This window comes from Zonotrichia leucophrys, unplaced genomic scaffold, assembly GCF_028769735.1.
Source record: "Zonotrichia leucophrys gambelii isolate GWCS_2022_RI unplaced genomic scaffold, RI_Zleu_2.0 Scaffold_34_1600103, whole genome shotgun sequence".
In the NCBI taxonomy this organism is placed as follows: Eukaryota; Metazoa; Chordata; class Aves; order Passeriformes; family Passerellidae; genus Zonotrichia; species Zonotrichia leucophrys.
Genome location: NW_026992239.1, coordinates 1,550,985 through 1,572,219, shown reverse-complemented (window position 1 = coordinate 1,572,219; position 21,235 = coordinate 1,550,985). Strand labels below are relative to the sequence as shown.

Sequence of the window (21,235 nt, the reverse complement as noted above, 5' to 3'; positions counted from 1 at the left end):
GAGGGGAACATAGAGGAGACCCTAAAAAAAAATACCAGCCCCCTCCCCCACCATTCCCCCAGTCATTTTGAGGAGGGGGTCTTCTCCTTCTCCATCTTCATCTTCATCATCATCATCTTCTCCCCCCTCCCAAAATCAATCAGCCGAGGTTCATCCGCGGCGTCCAGCGCTGTGTCCCCCTCCCCCATTTTCCATGTTTTTGCCGGGGTGGGGGGTTTTGTGTCACCCCCAAACTCAGCCCCACACCCAGAGTCCCTTGGGGGGGTTTTGTTTTGGGGGGGGGGGGCGCTGTGGGATTTGGGGTCGGGGGAGGGGGTCGGGGGGGTTCAGCCGTGGTTTTTTTTTTTTGTTGGTTTTTTTTTTGTTGTTTTTTTTGGTTGTTTTTTTTGGGTGTGTGTGTGGGGAGGGGGGATCCGGAGGGTCTCTCTGGGGAGGGAGTTGGGAGATTTTGGGGTTTTTTTTTTTTTTGGGGGGGGGGGTCGCAGTCCGGGGGTTCAATATCAACTCTTGTCGGCGGCGGGGTCTCTGTGGCGCGAGGTTTTCATGGTCTCCAGGTACTCCTGCTGCGACACCGCCAGCACCGACGCCAGGATCTCGTCGTCCTCCCAGTCGTTCAGGCCTGGGGGGGAACCCCCAAAAAATTTCAATTTGGGGTGGGGGTTTGGGGGGAGAAAGTTTGGAAGGTCTGGGTGCAGCCCAGGTGTTGAAATCAGGGTGAATTTGGGCCCAAAAATTGGAAAATAAAGGGATAAATCCACCCCTCCATGGGGTTTTCCCAACTGTTGGATACTCAAAATTTTCATTAAATGAGCCCAGGAATAAAAATTCCTTGCCTAAATTGCATGACAAGCCTCCAAAATGATGCTAAATCCCCCAAAACGACACTAAATCACCCCCAAAATGACCCTAAACCCCCAAAATTTCAATTTGGGGTGGGGGTTTGGGGGAGAAAGTTTGGAAGGTCTGGGTGCAGCCCAGGTGTTGAAATCAGGGTGAATTTGGGCTCAAAAATTGGAAAATAAAGGGATAAATCCACTCCCTCCATGGGGTTTATACCAAAAATCCCAACTGCTCAAATTTTCAAAATTCCAACTTAACTCTAAATTTTCATGAAATGAACCCAGCAATAAAAACTCCTCCCCTAAACTGCATGCCAAGCCTCCAAAATGATGCTAAGTCCCCCAAAATGACCCTAAATCACCCCCAAAATGACCCTAAACCCCCAAAATTTCAATTTGGGGTGGGGGTTGGGGGGAGAAAGTTTGGAAGGTCTGGGTGCAGCCCAGGTGTTGAAATCGGGGTGAATTTGGGCTCAAAAATTGGAAAATAAAGGGATAAATCCACTCCCTCCATGGGTTTTCCCAACTGTTGGACACTCAAAATTTTCATTAAATTACCCAACGAATAAAAATTCCTTGCCTAAATTGCATCCCAACACTCCAAAAGTATCCCCAAAATAACCCTAAATCACCCCCAAAATTTCAATTTGGGGTGGGGAGATGGTTGGGGGTTTGGGGGACAAAGTTTGGAAGGTCTGGGTGCAGCCCAGGTGTTGAAATCGGGGTGAATTTGGGCTCAAAAATTGGAAAATAAAGAGATAAATCCATTCCCTCCATGAGGTTTTCCCAGCTGTTGGACACCCAAAATTCTCATTAAATGAACCCAGGAATAAAAATTCCTCCCCTAAACTGCATGCCAAGCCTCCAAAATGATGCTAAGTCCCCCAAAACGACCCTAAATCACTCCCAAAATTACTCTAAACCCCCAATATGCCCCAAAATTTCAATTTGGGGTGGGGGTTTGGGGGGAGAAAGTTTGGAAGGTCTGGGTGCAGCCCAGGTGTTGAAATCAGGGTGAATTTGGGCTCAAAAATTGGAAAATAAAGGGATAAATCCACTCCCTCCATGGGGTTTTCCCAACTGCTGGATACCCAAAATTCTCATTAAATTACCCCAAGAATAAAAAATTCCTTGCATCCTAACACTCCAGAAGTATGCTAAGTTCCCCAAAATAACCCTAAATCACCCCAAAATGACTCTAAACCCCCAAAAAGCAACCATAAAACGCCCCTAAATCCCCCAAAACACCCCCAAATTCCCCCAAAATCCCCATAAACACCCCAAATAACCCAGAATCCTCTAAAACACCCCCAAAACCCCTCAATCCCCCAAACAACAACCCTTAAACCTCCTAAAATCCCCCCAAAACGCTAAATTCCCCAAAAACCTGCAAAATAACCCTCAAAAAAACACCTGAAATCCCTCCAGAACCGCTGTTAACCCTCCCAGAACACCCCAAAATCCCCCCGAAACGACCCTAAACCCCCCCAAATTTCCCCGAATTTCCCCCAAATGCCCCAAATTTCCCCAAATTCCCGGTTTTTTTGGCTCACCGAAGGCGGTCGGGGACATTTGCTGCATGATGGCGCGGCACTCGAGGGCGGGGTACAGCGACACCAGCGGGGGCGTGGCCCGGCCGCCCCCCGCCCCCAGCTGGCTGCTGGTCCCTGAGGGGAAATTGGGGTTAAAGACCCCCCAAAAATCCCCAAAAAACCAAAAAATCCCAAATCCCCCCGGCCCTCAGCTGGCTGCTGGTCCCTGAGGGGAAATTGGGGTTAAAGACCCCCCAAAAATCCCCAAAAAACCGCCCAAACCCGCCCCCAGCTGGCTGCTGGTCCCTGAGGGGAAATTGGGGTTAAAGACCCCCCAAAAACTCCAAAAAACAAAAAAATCCCAAATCCCCCCGGCCCTCAGCTGGCTGCTGGTCCCTGATGGGAAATTTGGGGTTAAAGACCCCCCAAAAACTCCAAAAAACAAAAAAAAAACCCAAATCCCCCCGGCTCTCAGCTGGCTGCTGGTCCCTGAGGGGAAATTGGGGTTAAAGACCCCCCAAAAACCAAAAAATCCCAAATCCTCCTGCCCCCAGCTGGCTGTTGGTCCCTGAGGGGAAATTGGGGTTAAAGACCCACCAAAAATCCCCCAAAAAAACCAAAAAAACCTCAAATCCCCCCGCCCCCAGCTGGCTGCTGGTCCCTGAGGGGAAATTGGGGTTAAAGACCCCCAAAAATCCCCCAAAAATCCCCCCAAACCCGCCCCCAGCTGGCTGCTGGTCCCTGAGGGGAAATTGGGGTTAAAGACCCCCCAAAAATCCCCAAACTGGGGTCAGAGACCCCCCCCAAATCCCAGCCCCCCGCCCTCAGCTGGCTGCTGGTCCCTGAGGGGAAATTGGGGTTAAAGACCCCCCAAAAACCCCAAATTGGGATCAGGGACCCTTCCCCCCCAGACCCCAAATCCATCCCAATTCCCCAGTCCCAGTTTGGGGGATCCCAGTGCCCCACTAACACCCAGTTAATGCCCCCAGCACCCCCAAATCCCCCAGTAACTCCCAGTTTGTGCCCCCAGTGCTCCCAGTTTGTGCTCCCAGTGCTCCCAGTTTGGGCTCCCAGTGCTCCCAGTTTGTGCTCCCAGTCCCCCCCATGCCCCCAGTTTGTCCCCCAATCCCACCAGTTTGTTCCCTAGTGCTCCCAGTGCCCCCAGTTTGTGTTCCCAGTGCCCCCCCAGTTTGCCCCCCAGTGCTCCCAGTCCCCCCCACTGCTCCCAGTCCCCCCAGTTTGCCCCCAGTCCCCCCAGTTTGCCTCCCAGTTAGTCCCCCCAGTTTGCCTCCCAGTTTGTCCTCCCAGTCCCTCCAGTTTGCCCCCAGTCCCCTCAGTGCCCCCAGTCTCCCCAGTTTGCCCCCCAGTTTGTACTCCCAGTGCCCCCAGTCCCCTCAGTCTCCCCAGTTTGCCCCCAGTCCCCCCAGTTTGCCCCCCCAGTCTCCCCAGTTTGCCCCCAGTCCCCCCAGTCTCCCCAGTTTGTACTCCCAGTCCCCCCAGTTTGCCCCCCCAATTCCCCCAGTTTGCCCCCCCAATCCCCCAGTCTCCCCAGTTTGCCCCCAGTCCCCTCAGTGCCCCCAGTTTGCACTCCCAGTCTCCCCAGTTTGCCCCCAGTTCCCTCAGTCCCCCCAGTTTGCCCCCCCAGTCCCCCCAGTTTGCCCCCCCAGTCCCTCCAGTTTGCCCCCAGTCCTCCCAGTCCCCTCAGTGCTCCCGGTCCCCCCAGTTTGCCCCCCAGTTTGCCCCCAGTCTCCCCAATTTGTACTCCCAGTCCCCCCAGTTTGCCCCCCAGTGCCCCCAGTTTGCCCCCCCAGTCTGTCCCCAGTCCCCTCAGTGCTCCCAGTCCCCCAGTTTGCCCCCAGTCTCCCCGATTTGCCCCCAGTTTGCCCCCCCAATCCCCCCAGTCTCCCCAGATTGCCCTCCAGTCCCCTCAGTGCTCCCAGTCTCCCCAGTTTGCCCCCCAGCACCCCCAGTTTGCCTCCAGTCCCCCCAGTTTGCCCTCAGTCCCCTCAGTGCCCCCAGTTTGCCCCCAGTCTCCCCAGTTTGTACTCCCAGTCCTCCCAGTGCCCCCAGTTTGCCCCCAGTTTGCCCCCAGTTTGCCCCCCAGTTTGCCCCCAGTCTCCCCAGTTTGCCCCCAGTCCCCTCAGTGCCCCCAGTTTGCCCTCAGTCTCCCCAGTTTGTCCCCAGCCTCCCCAGTTTGCCCCCAGTGTCCCCAGTTTGCACTCCCAGTCTCCCCAGTTTGCCCCCCAGTGCCCTCAGTCCTCCCAGTCTCCCCAGTTTGCCCCCAGTTCCCCCAGTCCCCCCAGTTTGCCCCCAGTTTCCCCCCCAGTGTCCCGCACCTGGTGCGCAGGGCGAGGGCGGTTTTCCAGCAGGGGGCGCTCCGGGCGAGGGCGGTTTGGGGCCGGGGGTCTCGGGGTGCAGCCCGGGGTGCTCGGGGGAGGGGGCGGCGCTGCGGGGCCGGGGGGAGCGCCCGCTCCACTCCTCCAGGCCGCTGGCGGCCGCTGCCGTGGCCGAGCTGCACGTGGCGCTGGCCTTGCGCGGCTGTGGGGACACAGAGTGACCATTGAGTGACCACAGTGACCACTGAGTGACCACAGTGAGCAAAGAGTGACCACAAGGGTCAGTGGTCACTCCACTCCTCCAGGCCGCTGGCGGCCGCTGCCGTGGCCGAGCTGCACGTGGCGCTGGCCTTGCGCGGCTGTGGGGACACAGAGTGACCACTGAGTGACCATTGAGTGACCATTGAGTGACCAGAGTGAGCACTGAGTGACCACAGTGAGCACAGAGTGACCACAGTGACCACAGAGTGACCACAGGCTCAGCGCCCGCTCCACTCCTCCAGGCCGCTGGCTGCCGCTGCTGTGGCCGAGCTGCACGTGGCGCTGGCCTTGCGCGGCTGTGGGGACAGTGAGAGTGACCATTGAGTGACCAGAGTGACCACAGTGAGCACAGAGTGACCACTGAGTGACCACAGAGTGACCACTGAGTGACCACAAGGGTCAGTGGTCACTCCACTCCTCCAGGCCGCTGGCTGCAGCTGCTGTGGCCGAGCTGCACGTGGCACTGGCCTTGCGCGGCTGTGGGGACACAGAGTGACCACTGAGTGACCACAGAGTGACCACAGTGACCACAGAGTGACCACAGGGCTCAGTGGTCACTCCACTCCTCCAGGCCGCTGGCCATGGCCATGGTGTGGCTGTGGGGACACCAGGGGCTCGTGGGGACAGTGATGGTGACAGTGATGGTGACACCAGGGGATGACAGGGACACCAGTGGTGACACCAGGAACTCCCGGGGACACGGATGGTGACACTGGTGGTGGCACCAGGGGCTCCCAGAGACACGGATGGTGACATGGATGGTGATACTGGTGGTGACACTGGTGGTGACACCAGGGGATGACAGGGACACCAGTGGTGGCACCAGGAACTCCCGGGGACACGGATGGTGACACTGGTGGTGACACGGATGGTGACACAGATGGTGACACCAGCAGATGGCAGGGACACAGGTGATGACAGACACGAGGGGATGGCAGGGACACGGGTGGTGACACCAGGGGCTCAAAGGGACACAGGCGGTGACACAGACGGTGACAGGGATGGTGACACCAGGGGATGGTGGGGACACGGATGGTGATGGGGTGGGGACAGGGATGGTGACACGGATGGTGACACAAGGGGCTCACAGGGACACGGATGGTGACAGGGATGGTGACACTGGTGATGACACTAGGGACACAGTGACACGGATGGTGACAGGGATGGTGACACCGATGGCGACAGGGATGGTGACATGGACAGTGACAGGGACGGTGACACGGATGGTGACATGAGGGGCTCACAGGGACACAGACAGTGACAGTGACGTGACAGGGATGGTGACAGGGATGGTGACAGGGATGGTGACACGAAAGGCTCACAGGGACACGGATGGTGACAGGGACGGTGACACTGGTGACACGGAAGGTGACAGGGATGGTGACAGGGATGATGGTGACATGGACAGTGACACGGATGGTGACACTGGTGACACGGAAGGTGACAGTGACGGTGACACGAGGGGCTCACAGGGACACAGACGGTGACAGGGACGGTGACAGGGATGGTGACACGGATGGTGACATGAGGGGCTCACAGGGACACGGACGGTGACAGGGACGGTGACAGTGATGGTGACACGAGGGGCTCACAGGGACACGGATGGTGACAGGGACGGTGACAGGTGTAAACAGGACCAGTGACACGGACGGTGACAGTGACGGGTGATAGGACGGTGACGAGGCCACAGGACACAGATGGTGACACGGATGGGTACACACACAGTGACCAGGACGGTGACACGTGACAGTGACGGTGACAGTGACGGTGACACCGGTGACAGTGACGGTGACAGTGACACCGCGGCGCCGTCCCCACCTGCCGCGCCTGCTTCTCCTGGTCGCGCAGCCACTGCAGGTAGGACTCGCGGGCCACCTGCTCCTCGATGGCCTCGTTGGTGGCCTCCCAGTCGGTGGCGCGCTTCTTGTCCTCCAGCATCTGCTGCTCGATCCACGACTCCTCCGACGTCTTGATGGCGCTCTTCATGAGGGACTGCTCCGCCAGCTGCGGACAGGGCACGTCAGGGACAGCGGGGACAGCGGGGACAGCGGGGATACTGGGGACACCAGGGGACCTTGGGGATACTGGGGACATTGGGGATACTGGGGACACCAGGGAACATTGGGGACATGGGGATACTGGGGACACCAGGGACTTAGGGATACTGGGGACATTGGGACCAGGGGACCATGGAGACACTGGGGACACATGGGAATGAGGGGACATTGGAGAACGGACTGGGGACATGGAATGGGGATACTGGGGACATTGGGGACATTAGGGATACTGGGGACATTGGGACCAGGGACTGGAGGGGAGGGATGACGGGGACATTGAGGAACTGGGACGTATGGGGACAGAACAGGGGACACTGGGGACACCAGGGGACCTTGGGGATACTGGGGACATTGGGGACACCAGGGGACCTTGGGGATACTGGGGACACTGGGGACACTGGGACATTGGGGACACCAGGGAACATTGGGGATACTGGGGACACCAAGGATACTGGGGACATTGGGGACACCAAGGGACATTGAGGACACTGGGGACATTGGGGACACCAAGGGACATTGAGGATACTGGGGACATTGGGGACACCGGGACATGAAGGGACCTTGGGGACATTGGGGATACTGGGGACACCAGGGAACATTGGGGACATTGGGGATACTGGGGACATTGGGGACACCAGGGGACATTGGGGACATTGGGGATACTGGGGACATGGGATGTGGGGACATTGGGATACTGGGGAACCAGGGGACCTTGGGGACTGGGGATACTGGGGACACCAGGGATGTGAGGGGACACTGAGGACACTGGGACGTGAGGGGACATTGGAGATACTGGGGACATTGGGGATACTGGGACATGAGGGGACACTGGGGACACAAAAGGACACTGGGTGACATTGGGGACACTGGGGACATAAGGACAGTGGGACATGGGGGACACCGGGGATACTGGGAGCATTGGGGACACCAGGACATGAGGGGACACTGGGACACCGGGGATATTGGGGACACCGGGACATGAGGGGACACTGGGGACGCAAAGGGACACTGTGGGACATGAGGGGCATTGGGGACATTGGTGCTACTGGGGACACTGGGGACACTGGGATGTGAGGGGACATTGGGGACATTTGGGGACATGAGGAACCTGAGGGGACATTGGGGACACCAGGAACACACAGGAGACACCGTGGGACATGCAGGGGTCCCACCCCCCAAATCAAGGCCCCCAGACCCCAATTTCAGGGTCCCCCCCCCATTTACCCCTGGTTTGAAGGAGGGCAGCCCAGCCCACAGAAAGGGGCTCAGGGATGGAAAGGGGGCTCAGGGAGGGTCCCCAGACCCCAATTTCGGGGTCCCCACCCCACGTACCCCGCTTTGATTGAGGGCAGCCCCAGCCCCACAGAAAGGGGACTCAGGAGGGTCCCCAGACCCAAATTTCGGGTCCCCCATTACCCCTGGTTTGATTGAGGGCAGCCCCAGCCCCACAGAAAGGGGGCTCAGGGAGGGTCCCCAGACCCCAATCTTGGGGTCCCACCCCCTAAATCAGATACCCCAGACCCCGATTTCGGGGTTCCACCCATTGCGTACCCCTGGTTTGAAGGAGGGCAGCCCCAGCCCCACAGAAAGGGGGCTCAGGGAGGTCACACCCCCAAATCAAGCCCCCAGACCCCAATTTCGGGGTCCCCACCCCACGTACCCCTGGTTTGATTGAGGTCAGCCCCAGCCCCACAGAAAGGGGGCTCAGGGATGGAATGGGGGGCTCAGGGAGGGTCCCCAGACCCCAATCTTGGGGTCCCACCCCCAAACTCGGTCCTACTCCCAAATCAGACTCCCCAGCCCCCAAATCAAGATTCCCAGACCCCAAACTCAGGATGCCACCCAAACTCGAGGGTCCACCTCTAAGTCCAGTCCCCACTCCCCAAACTTGGGATCCACCCCCCAAATCAAAGTCCCCAGACCTCAAATTGGGTCCTATCCCCCAAATCAAGCCCCAGACCCCAATTTCGGGTCCCCACCCACGTACCCCCGGTTTTGATTGAGGGCAGCCCCAGCCCCATGAAAGGGGGCTCAGGAGGTCCCAGACCCATCTTGGGTCCACCCCTAAATCAGACACCCCAGACCCCAAATTGGGGGTCCCCCCATCTGTACCCCCAGTTTGATTGAGGGCAGCCCCAGCCCCACAGAAAGGGGGCTCAGGGAGGGTCCCCAGACCCCAATTTTGGGGTCCCACCCCCTAAATCAGACACCCCAGACCCCAAATTGGGGGTCCCCCCTGTCCTGTACCCCCGGTTTGATTGAGGGCAGCCCCAGCCCCACAGAAAGGGGGCTCAGGGAGGGTCACACCCCCCCCAAATCAAGCCCCCAGACCCCAATTTCGGGGTCCCCACCCCACGTACCCCTGGTTTGATTGATGGCAGCCCCAGCCCCACAGAAAGGGGGCTCAGGATGGAATGGGGGCTCAGGAGGGTCCCAGACCCCAATCTTGGGGTCCCACCCCCTAAATCAGACACCCCAGACCCCAATTTGGGGTCCCACCCCTAAATCAGACACCCCAGACACCAAATTGGGGTCCCCACCCACGTACCCCGGTTTGAAGGAGGGCAGCCCCAGCCCCACAGAAAGGGGGCTCAGGGAGGGTCACACCCCCCCAAATCAATCCCCCAGACCCCAATTTCGGGGTCCCCCTGTGCCGTACCCCTGGTTTGAAGGAGGGCAGCCCCAGCCCCACAGAAAGGGGGCTCAGGGAGGGTCCCACCCCCCCCAAATCAAGCCCCCAGACCCCAATTTTGGGGTCCCTCCATTTACCCCCAGTTTGATTGATGGCAGCCCCACAGAAAGGGGGCTCAGGGAGGGTCCCCAGACCCCAATTTCGGGGTCCCCCCTGTCCTGTACCCCCGGTTTGATTGAGGGCAGCCCCAGCCCCACAGAAAGGGGGCTCAGGGATGGAATGGGGGGCTCAGGGAGGGTCCCCAGACCCCAATTTCGGGGTCCCCCCTGTCCCGTACCCCCGGTTTGATTGAGGGCAGCCCCAGCCCCACAGAAAGGGGGCTCAGGGAGGGTCCCCAGACCCCAATTTCGGGGTCCCCCCCATTTACCCCCGGTTTCATTGAGGGCAGCCCCAGCCCCACAGAAAGGGGGCTCGGGGATGGAATGGGGGGCTCAGGGAGGGTCCCCAGACCCCAATCTTGGGGTCCCACCCCCTAAATCAGACACCCCAGACCCCAATTTTGGGGTCCCCACCCCATTTACCCCCGGTTTGAAGGAGGGCAGCCCCAGCCCCACAGAAAGGGGCACAGGAAGATACACCACCCCCCAAATCAAGCCCCCAGACCCCAATTTCGGGGTCCCCCTGTGCCGTACCCCCGGTTTGAAGGAGGGCAGCCCCAGCCCCACGCCGATGGTCGCCTTGTTGGGGTTCACCACGGAGTTGTAGTGGATGTTGCGGTGGTAGCTGACCCGGATGGGCTCGTCCTCGTTGTGCTGGATGCCGTGGAACGTGTTGATGGGCTCTGGGCACCCCAAAAAGAACACACAGCACCCCAAAAATACAGATTAAATCATTGAGAAAATACCTGGAAGCCTAAAAAACCCAAAAAGCCACATAGGATCCCCAAAAATCCAGATGGGATCTCGCAAAAACAGACGGGACCTCAAAATACACGTGGCACCCAAAAAACCCAAATGGGACCCCAAAATAACACACAGCACCCCAAAAATACAGATTAAATCATTGAGAAAATAGCTGGGAGCCTAAAAAACTGACTGGGATCCCCAAAAAGCCACATAGGATCCCCAAAAATCCAGATGGGATCTCGCAAAAACAGGCAGGACCCCAAAACACACGTGGCACCCAGAAAATCCGGATGGGACCCCAAAAATAACACACAGCACCCCAAAAATACAGATTAAATCATTGAGAAAATAGCTGGGAGCCTAAAAAACTGCCTGGGATCCCCAAAAAGCCACATAGGATCCCAAAAAATCCAGATGGGATCCGAAAAATCTAGATGGGATCCGAAAAATCCAGATAGGATCCCCAAAAATCCAGATGGGATCTCGCAAAAACAGACGGGACCTCAAAATACACGTGGCACCCAGAAAATCCAGATGGGACCCCAAAATAACACAAACAGCACCCCAAAAATACAGATTAAAATCATGGAAAAATAGCTGGAGCCTAAAAAATTGACTGGAGCCCCGGAAATCCAGATAGGATCCAAAAAATCCAGATGGGATCTCGCAAAACAGACGGGACCCCAAAATACACGTGGCACCCAGAAAATCCAGATGGGACCCCAAAATAACACACAGCACCCCAAAAATACAGATGAGAGCCTTGAAAAAACACCTGGGATCCTAAAAAACTGACTGGGATCCCCAAAAAGCTACATGGGATCCCCAAAAATCCAGATGGGATCTCACAAAAACAGACGGGACCCCAAAACACATGTGGCACCCAGGAAATCCAGATGGGACCCCAAAATAACACACAGCACCCCAAAAATACAGGTTAAATCATTGGGAAAATAGCTGGAATCCTAAAAAACTGACTGGGAGCCCCGGAAATCCAGACAGGATCCGAAAAATCCAGATGGGATCCGAAAAATCCAGATGGGATCTCGCAAAAACAGACGGGACACCAAAATACACGCGGCACCCAAAAAACCCAAATGGGACCCCAAAATAACACACAGCACCCCAAAAATACAGATGAGAGCCTTGAAAAAAATACCTGGGATCCTAAAAAACTGCCTGGGAGCCCCAGAAATCCAGATAGGATCCCCAAAAATCCAGATGGGATCCGAAAAATCCAGATGGGATCTCACAAAAACAGACGGGACCTCAAAATACAGACGGGACCTCAAAATACACGTGGCACCCAGGAAACCCAAATGGGACCCCAAAATAACACACAGCACCCCAAAAATACAGATTAAATCATTGAGAAAATAGCTGGGAGCCTAAAAAACCCACATAGGATCCCCAAAAATCCAGATGGGATCTCGCAAAAATAGACGGGACCCCAAAATACACGTGGCACCCAAAAAATCCAGATGGGACCCCAAAATAACACACAGCACCCCAAAAATACAGATGAGAGCCTTGAAAAAATAGCTGGGAGCCTAAAAAACTGCCTGGGATCCCCAAAAAGCCACATAGGATCCCCAAAAATCCAGATGGGATCCGAAAAATCCAGATGGGATCTCGCAAAAACAGACGGGACCCCAAAATACACGTGGCACCCAGAAAATCCAGATGGGACCCCAAAATAACACACAGCACCCCAAAAATACAGGTTAAATCATTGGGAAAATAGCTGGAATCCTAAAAAACTGACTGGGAGCCCCGGAAATCCAGACAGGATCCGAAAAATCCAGATGGGATCCGAAAAATCCAGATGGGATCTCGCAAAAACAGACGGGACCCCAAAACAGACGTGGCACCCAAAAAACCCAAATGGGACCCCAAAATAACACACAGCACCCCAAAAATACAGATTAAATCACTGAGAAAATAGCTGGGAGCATAAAAAACTGACTGGGATCCCCCAAAAAGCCACATAGGATCCCCAAAAATCCAGATGGGATCCGAAAAATCCAGATGGGATCTCGCAAAAACAGACGGGACCCCAAAACACATGTGGCACCCAAAAAATCCAGATGGGACCCCAAAATAACACACAGCACCCCAAAAATACAGATTAAATCATTGAGAAAATACCTGGAATCCTAAAAAATTGACTGGGATCCCCAAAAAAGCCACATAGGATCCCCAAAAATCCAGATGGGATCTCGCAAAAACAGACGGGACCCCAAAATACACGTGGCACCCAGAAAACCCAAATGGGACCCCAAAATAACACAGAGCACCCCAAAAATACAGATGGGATCTCAAAATACACATGGGACCCCAAATACAAATGGCACCCCAAAAATCCAGGTGAAATCCTGGAAACAACGGCTGGGATCCTAAAAAACTGCCTGCGACCCCCTGAAATCTAGATAGGATCCAAAAAAGTACAGATGGGATTTCACAAATACGGGTGGGATCCCCAAAATTCCAGATGGGATCCCAAAAAAGAACAGATGGGATCCCCAAAATTCCAGATGGGATCCCAAAAAAGAACAGACGGGATCCCCAAAATTCCAGATGGGATCCCAAAAATTCCAGATGGGATTCCAAAAAAAACCAGATGGGATCCCCAAAAAATCCAGATGGGAACCTCAAAAAAAAAAAACCAGATAGGACCACAAAAATCCAGATGGGATCAAAAAAAAAAAAAAAAAAAAAATCAGATGGGATCCCCGAAAATTTGGATGGGATCCTCAAAAAATCCACCTGGGACCCCAAAACAGCACCTGGGACACCCAAAAATCCAGCTGGGACACCCAAAAATCCAACTGGGACCTCCAGAATGGCACCTTGGACCCCTCCCCATTGATCCCAGTTCCTCAGGGACCCCTCCCCAATAACCCCAGCGCCCATGGGACCCCTCCCCAGTGCTCCCAGTTCCTCAGGGACCCCTCCCCATTGATCCCAGTGCCCAGAGGTTCCTCAGGGACCCTTCCCCACAGCTCCCCATCGCTCTGGGTCCCTCATGGCTCCTCAGGGACCCCTCCCCAGTGCTCCCAGTCCATCCCAGTCTCACCAGTGCCGTACTGGTAGACCTCGATGGGCCGGTTGTACATCTCGGCCATGGCCTGTGGTTCCCATGGCCCCTCAGGGACCCCTCCCCAGCACCCAGGGGACCCCTCCCCAGTGCTCCCAGTCCATCCCAGTGCTCCCAGTCCATCCCAGTCTCACCAGTGCCGTACTGGTAGACCTCGACGGGCCGGTTGTACATCTCGGCCATGGCCTGCATCTCGATGTGGTTCCCGTGGCAGGTGCTCTTGCGCTTGCGGTTGATGTAGGTGGTGAAATCCTCCGTGACGTAATTGGAGAAATAATCGGCGTTCTTCATCTGGGGACACAGGGGACAGGTTGGGAATGGGTCACAGGCTGGGACACGGCACTGGGACACAAGATCCAACAGGGGCACCAGGGGATCAGTGGGACAGGTGGGCACCAGGGACAGTGCCTTGGGGCAGGGGACTAGATACAGCACCCTGGGACAGGCTGAGGGACCCCTGCGACATTGACCAGGGACACCAGTCTGGGACTTCGCACAGTCTTCATCTGGGCACACAGGGACCGTTCAGGGACAGCGCCTCGGTGACCACAGGACCATCCAGGGACACAGGGGACAGGCCTGGGGACAGGCTGGGACACACGGCCAGCACTGGGTACAGGCTGAGGGACCCTAGACCCGGGGACCCTCCATGGGCACCAGTTGCCCAGTGCTCGCATTCTCCAGTCTGGACCAGTGACAGTATGGGGACTCCAGGGCCGGTTGGACAGACTGGGGCAGGCTGAACTCAGGGACCAGGCTGGGGTACTAGCGTTGGGTGATACGGGGAAATCGTGACCGGACAATTGGGGAAATAATGGGTCTATTGGGGACACAGGGACAGGTTGGGGACACAGGGGACAGGCTGGGGACAGGCTGGGGACACAGGGGACAGGTTGGGGACAGGCTGGGGACAGGCACAGCACCACTGGGGACAGGCTGGGAGAGCCCTGGGGACACTGAGTTGGAGAAACAATCGGCGTTCTTCATCTGGGGACACAGGGGACACGTCAGGGACACTGGGGACAGGTTGGGGACAGGTTGGGGACACAGGGGACACATCAGGGACAGGCTGGGGACAGGAATGGGAGAGCCCTGGGGACACACTGGGGGCAGCCACAGCACCATTGGGGACACACTGGGGACACCAAGCTGGACAAATAATCGGTGTTCTGTATCTGGGGACACAGGGGACACGTCAGGGACACGGGGGACAGGCTGGGGACAGGTTGGGGACACAGGGGACAGTCAAGGGGCACAGGGACAGGCTGGGGACGGACACAGCACCAGGGACATTGGGAGAGCTGGGGACATCGATTGAGAACTCATCACGGTCTTCACCTGGGGACAGGTGACACGCTGGGGACACATTGGGGACAGGTGGGGACAGTGGCAGGAAAGGACACAGAACCACGGGGACACTGGGGACACACTGGGGGAGCCTTGGGGACACTGGGGGACAAGGGAGGGAACAGTGGCCAGGTCCCCCCCAGGGTTCTGAGCACCCTCCCAGTCCCTCCCCAATCTCCCATCTCCCAGTGCATCCCAGTCTCCAGTCCCCAGTGCCCATCCCAGTCATCTCCCTCCCAGTCCCTCCATGCTTCCAGTTCCCCTCCCAGTCCCCCAATCCCCATCCAGTCCACCCCGTGTCTCAGTCCAACGGTCTCAGTCCCCATCCCCCATCCGTCCAGTCCCCCATCCGTCCATCCCTCCATCATCAGTCCTCCCACCCCCACACAGTCCCAGTCACCAGGGCCTCAGTCCATCAGTCCCCTCCAGTCCTCGTCCCCCAATCCTCCCCCCACCCAGTCCTCGTCCCTACGAGTCCATGCATTTCCCCCACCATTCGGTCTCCGTACACCTGATCAGCTGCGGGGGGGACACACAGGGGGTGTATTGGGGGTATTAAGGGTGCATGGCCGATCTTGGGGGGTTTGAGTGATTGAGGATTTTGGGGGTGATTTGGGGGATTTTTGGGGTGTTGGGGGTGATTTAGATTTGGGGATTTGGGGTTGTTTTTGGGGTGATTTAGGGGTTTTTTGGGGTATTTTGAAGGTTGGGGGGTTGGGGTATTTTTGGGGGATTTTGGGGATTTTGGGGGATTTTTGGGCATTTTTGGTTTTTTTGGGGGGTGATGATTTTGGGGATTTTTGGAGTGAATTTTTTTGGGGGATTTTGGGTGATTTTTGGGGTGATTTTGGGAGTTTTGGGTGTTTTTTTTTGGGGGGATTTTGGGGATTTTTTGGGTGGATTTTGTGGGTTTTTTGGGGTGATTTTGGAATAATTTTGGGGTGATTTTGGAGAATTTTAGGTGTGGTTTTGGGTGTGTTATTTTGGGGTGATTTGGGAGATTTTTTGGTGTGATTTTGTGGTTTTTTTGTGGTTATTTTGGAGATAATTTTGGGGTGATTTTCGGTTAATTTTTGGGGTGATTTTGGGAGGTTTTTGGGGTGATTTTAGGTTTTTTTGGGGGTGATTTTGGGAGATTTTTCGGGTGTTTTTGGGAAATTTTTTGGGGGATTTTTGGGGAATTTTTGGGGTGTTTTTGGGGCTCACCCACGGCCCGGAACAGGCAGGCCCCGTCCTCCTTCATGCGTTTGATGATGAAGCCTTTCTTCTCCCGCAGAGCCTTCTCGAACCGGTGCTCCTGCTGGAGACACAGCCGGGCTCGGGGGGGGCACGGGGGTCTTTGGGGGGGTCCTGGGGGTCTTTGGGGGGTCCTTGGGGAGTCTTGGGGTTCTGGGTCTTGGGGGTGATTTTGAGATTTGGGGTGATTTGAGATTGGGGGAGTTATGGGACCACAGGGGAATGAGGGTTTGGGGTGATCAAAGTGAGAGCGAAGAGGACAAAAATGGGGGAGTCCTGGGGGTCCTTGGGGGATCCTTTGGGGGTCTTGGGGGGTCCCTCGGGGGTCCTTGGGTCATTGGGGGGATATGAGATGGGGGGAGCTGAGGGAGCCACAGAGGATGAGGAGTGGAGGTCACAAAGGGGAGAAAAATGGGGGGGTCCTGGGGGGTCCTTTGATTGGGGGTCCTGGGGTTATTGGGGGGCATTTGGGGGGGTATGAGATTGGGGAGAGCTGAGGGAATCACAGGGGATGAGGGGTTGGGGTGACAAAGGGGGGAAAACAGAGAAAAAGGGGCGTTCAGGGGGGGATTTTTGGGGCTGGGGGGAGTCCTTTGAGGTGGGGAGTCTTTGGGGACTTGGGGGGGTCCTGGGGGGGCCCTGGGGTCATTGGGAGGGGGCATGGGGGGGTTGGGAGATGAAAAACCCACAGGGGATGAGGGGTTGGGATCACAAAAGGGAGAAAAAAAGGGTTTTAGGGTTTTTTTTGGGCTGGGGGTCCTTTGTGGGGTCCTGGGGTTCCTCGGGGCATTTGGGGGGTCCTGAGGGGTCCCTGGGGTCATTGGGAGGGGGCACGGGGGGGCTGGGAGATGAAAAACCCACAGGGGATGAGGGGTTGGGGTCACAAAGGGGGGAAAGAGGAGAAAAAGGGGGGTTCAGGGGGGTCCTTTGGGGCTGGGGGGGTCCTTTGACGGGTTGGGGGTCATCAGGGGATGGGGGGGGTCAATGGGGGGTCGCCTTGGGGTCTGGAGGGGTCCCTCAGAGGATGGGTGGGAGTGGACACCAGGGGCACTAAAGGGTTGGGTCTAGGGGTATGGGAAACAGGGGGGTTTGGGGTCCTGAGGGGTTTTGGGGGTCCTGGGGGGGTTTGAGGGTCCTGGGGGTTCTTGGGGGTCAGGTTTGGAGGGGGTTCGGATTGTGGTGGGGGCTGAGGATGGGTACCAGGGGTATGGGGGGGTCACAAGGGGGAAATGGGGGGGGTCCTGAGGGTTTGGGGGTCCTGGGGGTATTGGGGGGTCCTGAGGGTTTTGGGGTCCTGGTGGTTTGGGGTGGGGTCCTGAGAGGGGTTTGGGGGTCCTGGGGTCCCAGAAAAGGGGGACAGAGGTTCTGGGTGTCACAAGTGGGACACCTTTGGGAATGTGGAGGGGTCCAGCCACAGGGAAAGGTGTGGTGGGGGGGGGGTGTCAGAATTGGGGGACAGAGGTCCAGTGGGGACACACAATTGGAAAACAGCGAGGGCAGTACCCAGCTGTGGGGGGGGGGGGAATCAGAGGGGTATTGAGGGGTCCTGAGGGATTTTTGGGGGGTCCTGAGGGGGGTTTTGAGGGTCCTGGTGGGTTTTGGAGGGGTCCTAACAGCGCGACAACGCGGGGACAGCGAACCCTGGCAGGTCCCTCGTGGCCCCCCAATGTCCCCAAGTGTCCCCTGCTGTCCCCCCACTGTCCCCCTGACGTCTCCTGTGTCCCCCAATGTCCCCAGGTGCCACCTGATGTCCCTTGCTGTACCCCCAATGTCCCTGTGGTTTCCCTTCAATGTCCCCCAGTGTCCCCCAACGTCCCTTGCTGTCCCCCCAATGTCCCCTCAGTGCCTCCCCACTGTCCCTCAGTGTCCCCTGGTCCCCTCAGTGTCCCCAGATGCCCCCAGGTGCTCATTTTGTCCCCCACAGTGTCCCCTTGCTGTCCCTCAGTGTCCCCAGATGCCCTCAGTGCCCCTCACTGTCCCCCCCAGGTGCTCATTTTGTCCCCCAGTGTCCCCTGATGTCCCCCTGGCCTCCCCCAATAATTCCCGGCGTCCCCAGATACCCCCACACTGTCCCTGGTGTCCCCCTGGTTTCCCCCAGAGTCCCTCGCTGTCCCCCTCTGTCCCTCAGTGTCCCCTGCTGTCACCCTGATGTCCCTCCAGTGTCCCCCGTGGTGCCCCCCTGGTGTCCCCCATTGTCCCCACACTGTCCCCGGTGTCCCCCCAGTGTCCCCTGATGTCCCCTTGGTTCCCCCCAGTGTCCCCTGGTCCCCTCTCACTGTCCCTATGTCCCCCTCAGTGTCCCCAGGGCCCCTCAGTGTCCCCAGATGCCCCCAGTGCTCATTTTGTCCCCCAGTGTCCCCTGATGTCCCCCTGGTTTCCCCCCAGAGTCCCTCGCTGTCCCCCTCTGTCCCTCAGTGTCCCCTGCTGTCACCCTGATGTCCCTCCAGTGTCCCCCGTGGTGCCCCCCAATGCCCCTCAGTGTCCCCAGATGCCCCCCCCGGTGTCCCCCAATGTCCCCTCACTGTCCCCACACTGTCCCTGGTGTCCCCCCAAAATCCCCTGATGTCCCCTTGGTTCCCCCCAGTGTCCCCTGGTCCCCTCTCACTGTCCCTATGTCCCCCTCAGTGTCCCCAGGGCCCCTCAGTGTCCCCAGATGCCCCCAGGTGCTCATTTTGTCCCCCACAGTGTCCCCTGATGTCCCCCTGGTCTCCCCCAATAATTCCTGGTGTCCTCAAATGCCCCCACGGTGTCCCCATTGTCCCCACACTGTCCCCGGTGTCCCCGATGTCCCCCTGGTTTCCCCCAGAATCCCTCGCTGTCCCCCTCTGTCCCTCAGTGTCCCCTGCTGTCACCCTGATGTCCCTCCAGTGTCCCCGTGGTGCCCCCCAATGTCCCCTCACTGTCCCCACACTGTCCCTGGTGTCCCCCCAGTGTCCCCTGATGTCCCCTTGGTTCCCCCCAGTGTCCCCTGGTCCCCTCTCACTGTCCCTATGTCCCCCTCAGTGTCCCCAGGGCCCCCCAGTGTCCCCTGACGTCCCCTTGGTTCCCCCCAGTGTCCCTCGCTGTCCCTCAGTGTCCCCTGGTCCCCCCTGGCTGCTTCCCCAGGGTCTCTCCAGTGTCCCCAAAGTCCCCTGGTGTCACTCGCTGTCCCCCCAAGTGCTCATCTTGTCCCCCCAGTGTCCCCTGATGTCCCCTCGCTGTCCCTCAGTGTCCCCAGATGTCCCCCAGCTCCTCTCCAGGGTCCCTGGATGCCCCTCGCTGTCCCCCTGGTGTCCCCCAATTTCCCCCGCTGTCCCTCAGTGTCCCCCGGTCCCCTCTCATTGGTCCCCAGATCCTCCCCAGTGTCCCCACGGTGTCCCTCGGTGCCCCTCAGTGTCCCCAGATGCCCCTGGTGTCCCTCCCTGTCCCCCCAAGTGCTCATTTTGTCCCCCAAGTGTCCCCTGATGTCCCCCCAGTGTCTCCCAGCGCTCTCTGATGTCCCCCTGGTGTTCCCACACCGTCCCTGGTGTCCCCTGATGTCCCCTTGGTTTCCCCCCAGTGTCCCCCGGTGCCCCCAGGTCCTCTCCAGTGTCCCCGCTGTCCCCCCCCGGTGTCCCTTGGTGCCCTTCGGTGTCCCCAGATGGCCCCGAATGTCCCCTCGCTGTCCCCCCAGGTCCTCTCCGGATGCCCCCCAGTGTCCCCTGATATCCCCTCGCTGTCCCTCAGTGTCCCCTGGTGCCCTCTCACTGTCCCCCAAGTCATCCCCAGTGTCCCCGGTGCCCCCTTGGTGTTCCTCGCTGTCCCCCCGGTGTCCCCACGCCGTCCCCGGTGTCCCCTGATATCCCCTCATTGTCCCCCCCGGTGTCCCCTGATCCCCTCTCACTGTACCCCAGGTCCTCCCCAGTGTCCCCCTGATGTCCCCCCGGTGTCCCCCCGTTTGTCCCCGCACCTGCTCGGCGGTGGCCGGGTCCATCTCCACCCTTCCCGCCTCGTACTCATCCTCGCTGTTGTAGCCGCCTCCCGCCTCGTCGGGCCCGGGGCTGCCGCAGCCGGGGGGTCCCAGCCCCATCCCGAGCCCGATCCCGCCGGGGCCGGAGCCCGCGGGGCCCGCGCTGGGCCCGGCCCCTCCTCGCCGCCGCCGCTTGCTGTGCCCGGGGCCTCCCCCGGCTCCGCCGCCGCAGCCGGGCCCGCGGGGCTCGGGCAGCCCCAGCGCCGCCGCCTCCAGCCCCAGCAGCGCCGCGGGGCCGTCGGCGGAACCGGGCCCGCCGCTACCGGAGCCGGGCCCGGCGGGAGGAGGAGAACCGGCGGCACCGGGCAGCCCGGCCCAGCCCCGCAGCGGCGGCGGCGGAGAGGCGCGAGGCCGCGGCCCCCCCACGCCGGGCCCGCCGGGTTCGCCGACGCCTCCGGGGCCTCGCTCGGGCCCCGCGTCCGCTCCGCGCTCGGGCCCCGCGTCAGGGCCGGAATCGCCATCACCGTCGGGAGCCGGGACCGGCTTTTTCTTGGGGAGGATGGTCATGGCGGGGCGCGCATGGGGCGCGGGCGCGCCGCGGGGCTCGGGGGGCGCCGCGGGGCTCGGGGGCGCCCCCGGCGCTGAGGGGCCGCGGGCGCTGCGGCCGCCGGGGCCGTGTCAACATCAACAGCCGCGACCTCCGACCCCGCGCGCGCTTCCGCCTCGCCCGCGCCGCGCCGCGCCATTGGCTGGCGGAGGAAGGGGAGAGCTGTGATTGGCTGAGAGAGCGGAGGAAGTCCCGCCTTTCGTCTCTGCGCCTCGGTGAGGGGGAGGCGGGATGGGTGTTGCCATGGTGATGGAGGGGGAGAGCGGGGATTGGGTGAGGCGGGGAGGGAGGGAGGTGATTGGTTGGGTTTGGGGGAGGGAAAGGAGCGATGATTGGCTGGGGGAGGTGTCGGTTAAGCGGAGGGGGAAGGAGAGGTTCGGCGTAAACGTGAGCGTTGATTGGGTGGTGGCACGTCAATCATTAGTAGGAGGGAGCAGCGAGGAAACGCCGAGCGCTGA

At 58.8% G+C, this 21,235-nt stretch overlaps 1 protein-coding gene across 1 annotated transcript; it reads right to left on the bottom strand.

Annotated features, from left to right (window-relative positions):
- Positions 1-14: 14 nt before the first annotated feature.
- OTUD5 (OTU deubiquitinase 5) lies at positions 15-20,827 on the bottom strand. Its single transcript, XM_064736977.1, has 9 exons — positions 20,171-20,827; positions 16,213-16,306; positions 15,500-15,525; positions 13,794-14,001; positions 10,350-10,498; positions 6,787-6,972; positions 4,708-4,909; positions 2,393-2,506; positions 15-619 (listed from the first exon to the last, which is right to left on the bottom strand). Exons 1-9 carry the CDS (start codon positions 20,735-20,737, stop codon positions 501-503), a joined length of 1,665 nt encoding a protein of 554 aa, XP_064593047.1. The 5' UTR covers positions 20,738-20,827; the 3' UTR covers positions 15-500.
- Between the last annotated feature and the right edge of the window lie 408 nt (positions 20,828-21,235).

Bases quoted from the DNA above. Each gene is read 5' to 3' on its own strand.
- OTUD5 (XM_064736977.1), bottom strand. From the start codon at position 20,737: ATGACCATCCTCCCCAAGAAAAAGCCGGTCCCGGCTCCCGACGGTGAT. The intron at 6,973-10,349 runs GTACGGCACAGG...CCCTGTCCGCAG, and splicing joins TGCCCTCCTTCAAACCGGGG to CTGGCGGAGCAGTCCCTCAT. The intron at 4,910-6,786 runs GTGGGGACGGCG...GTGTCCCCACAG, and splicing joins AGGAGAAGCAGGCGCGGCAG to CCGCGCAAGGCCAGCGCCAC.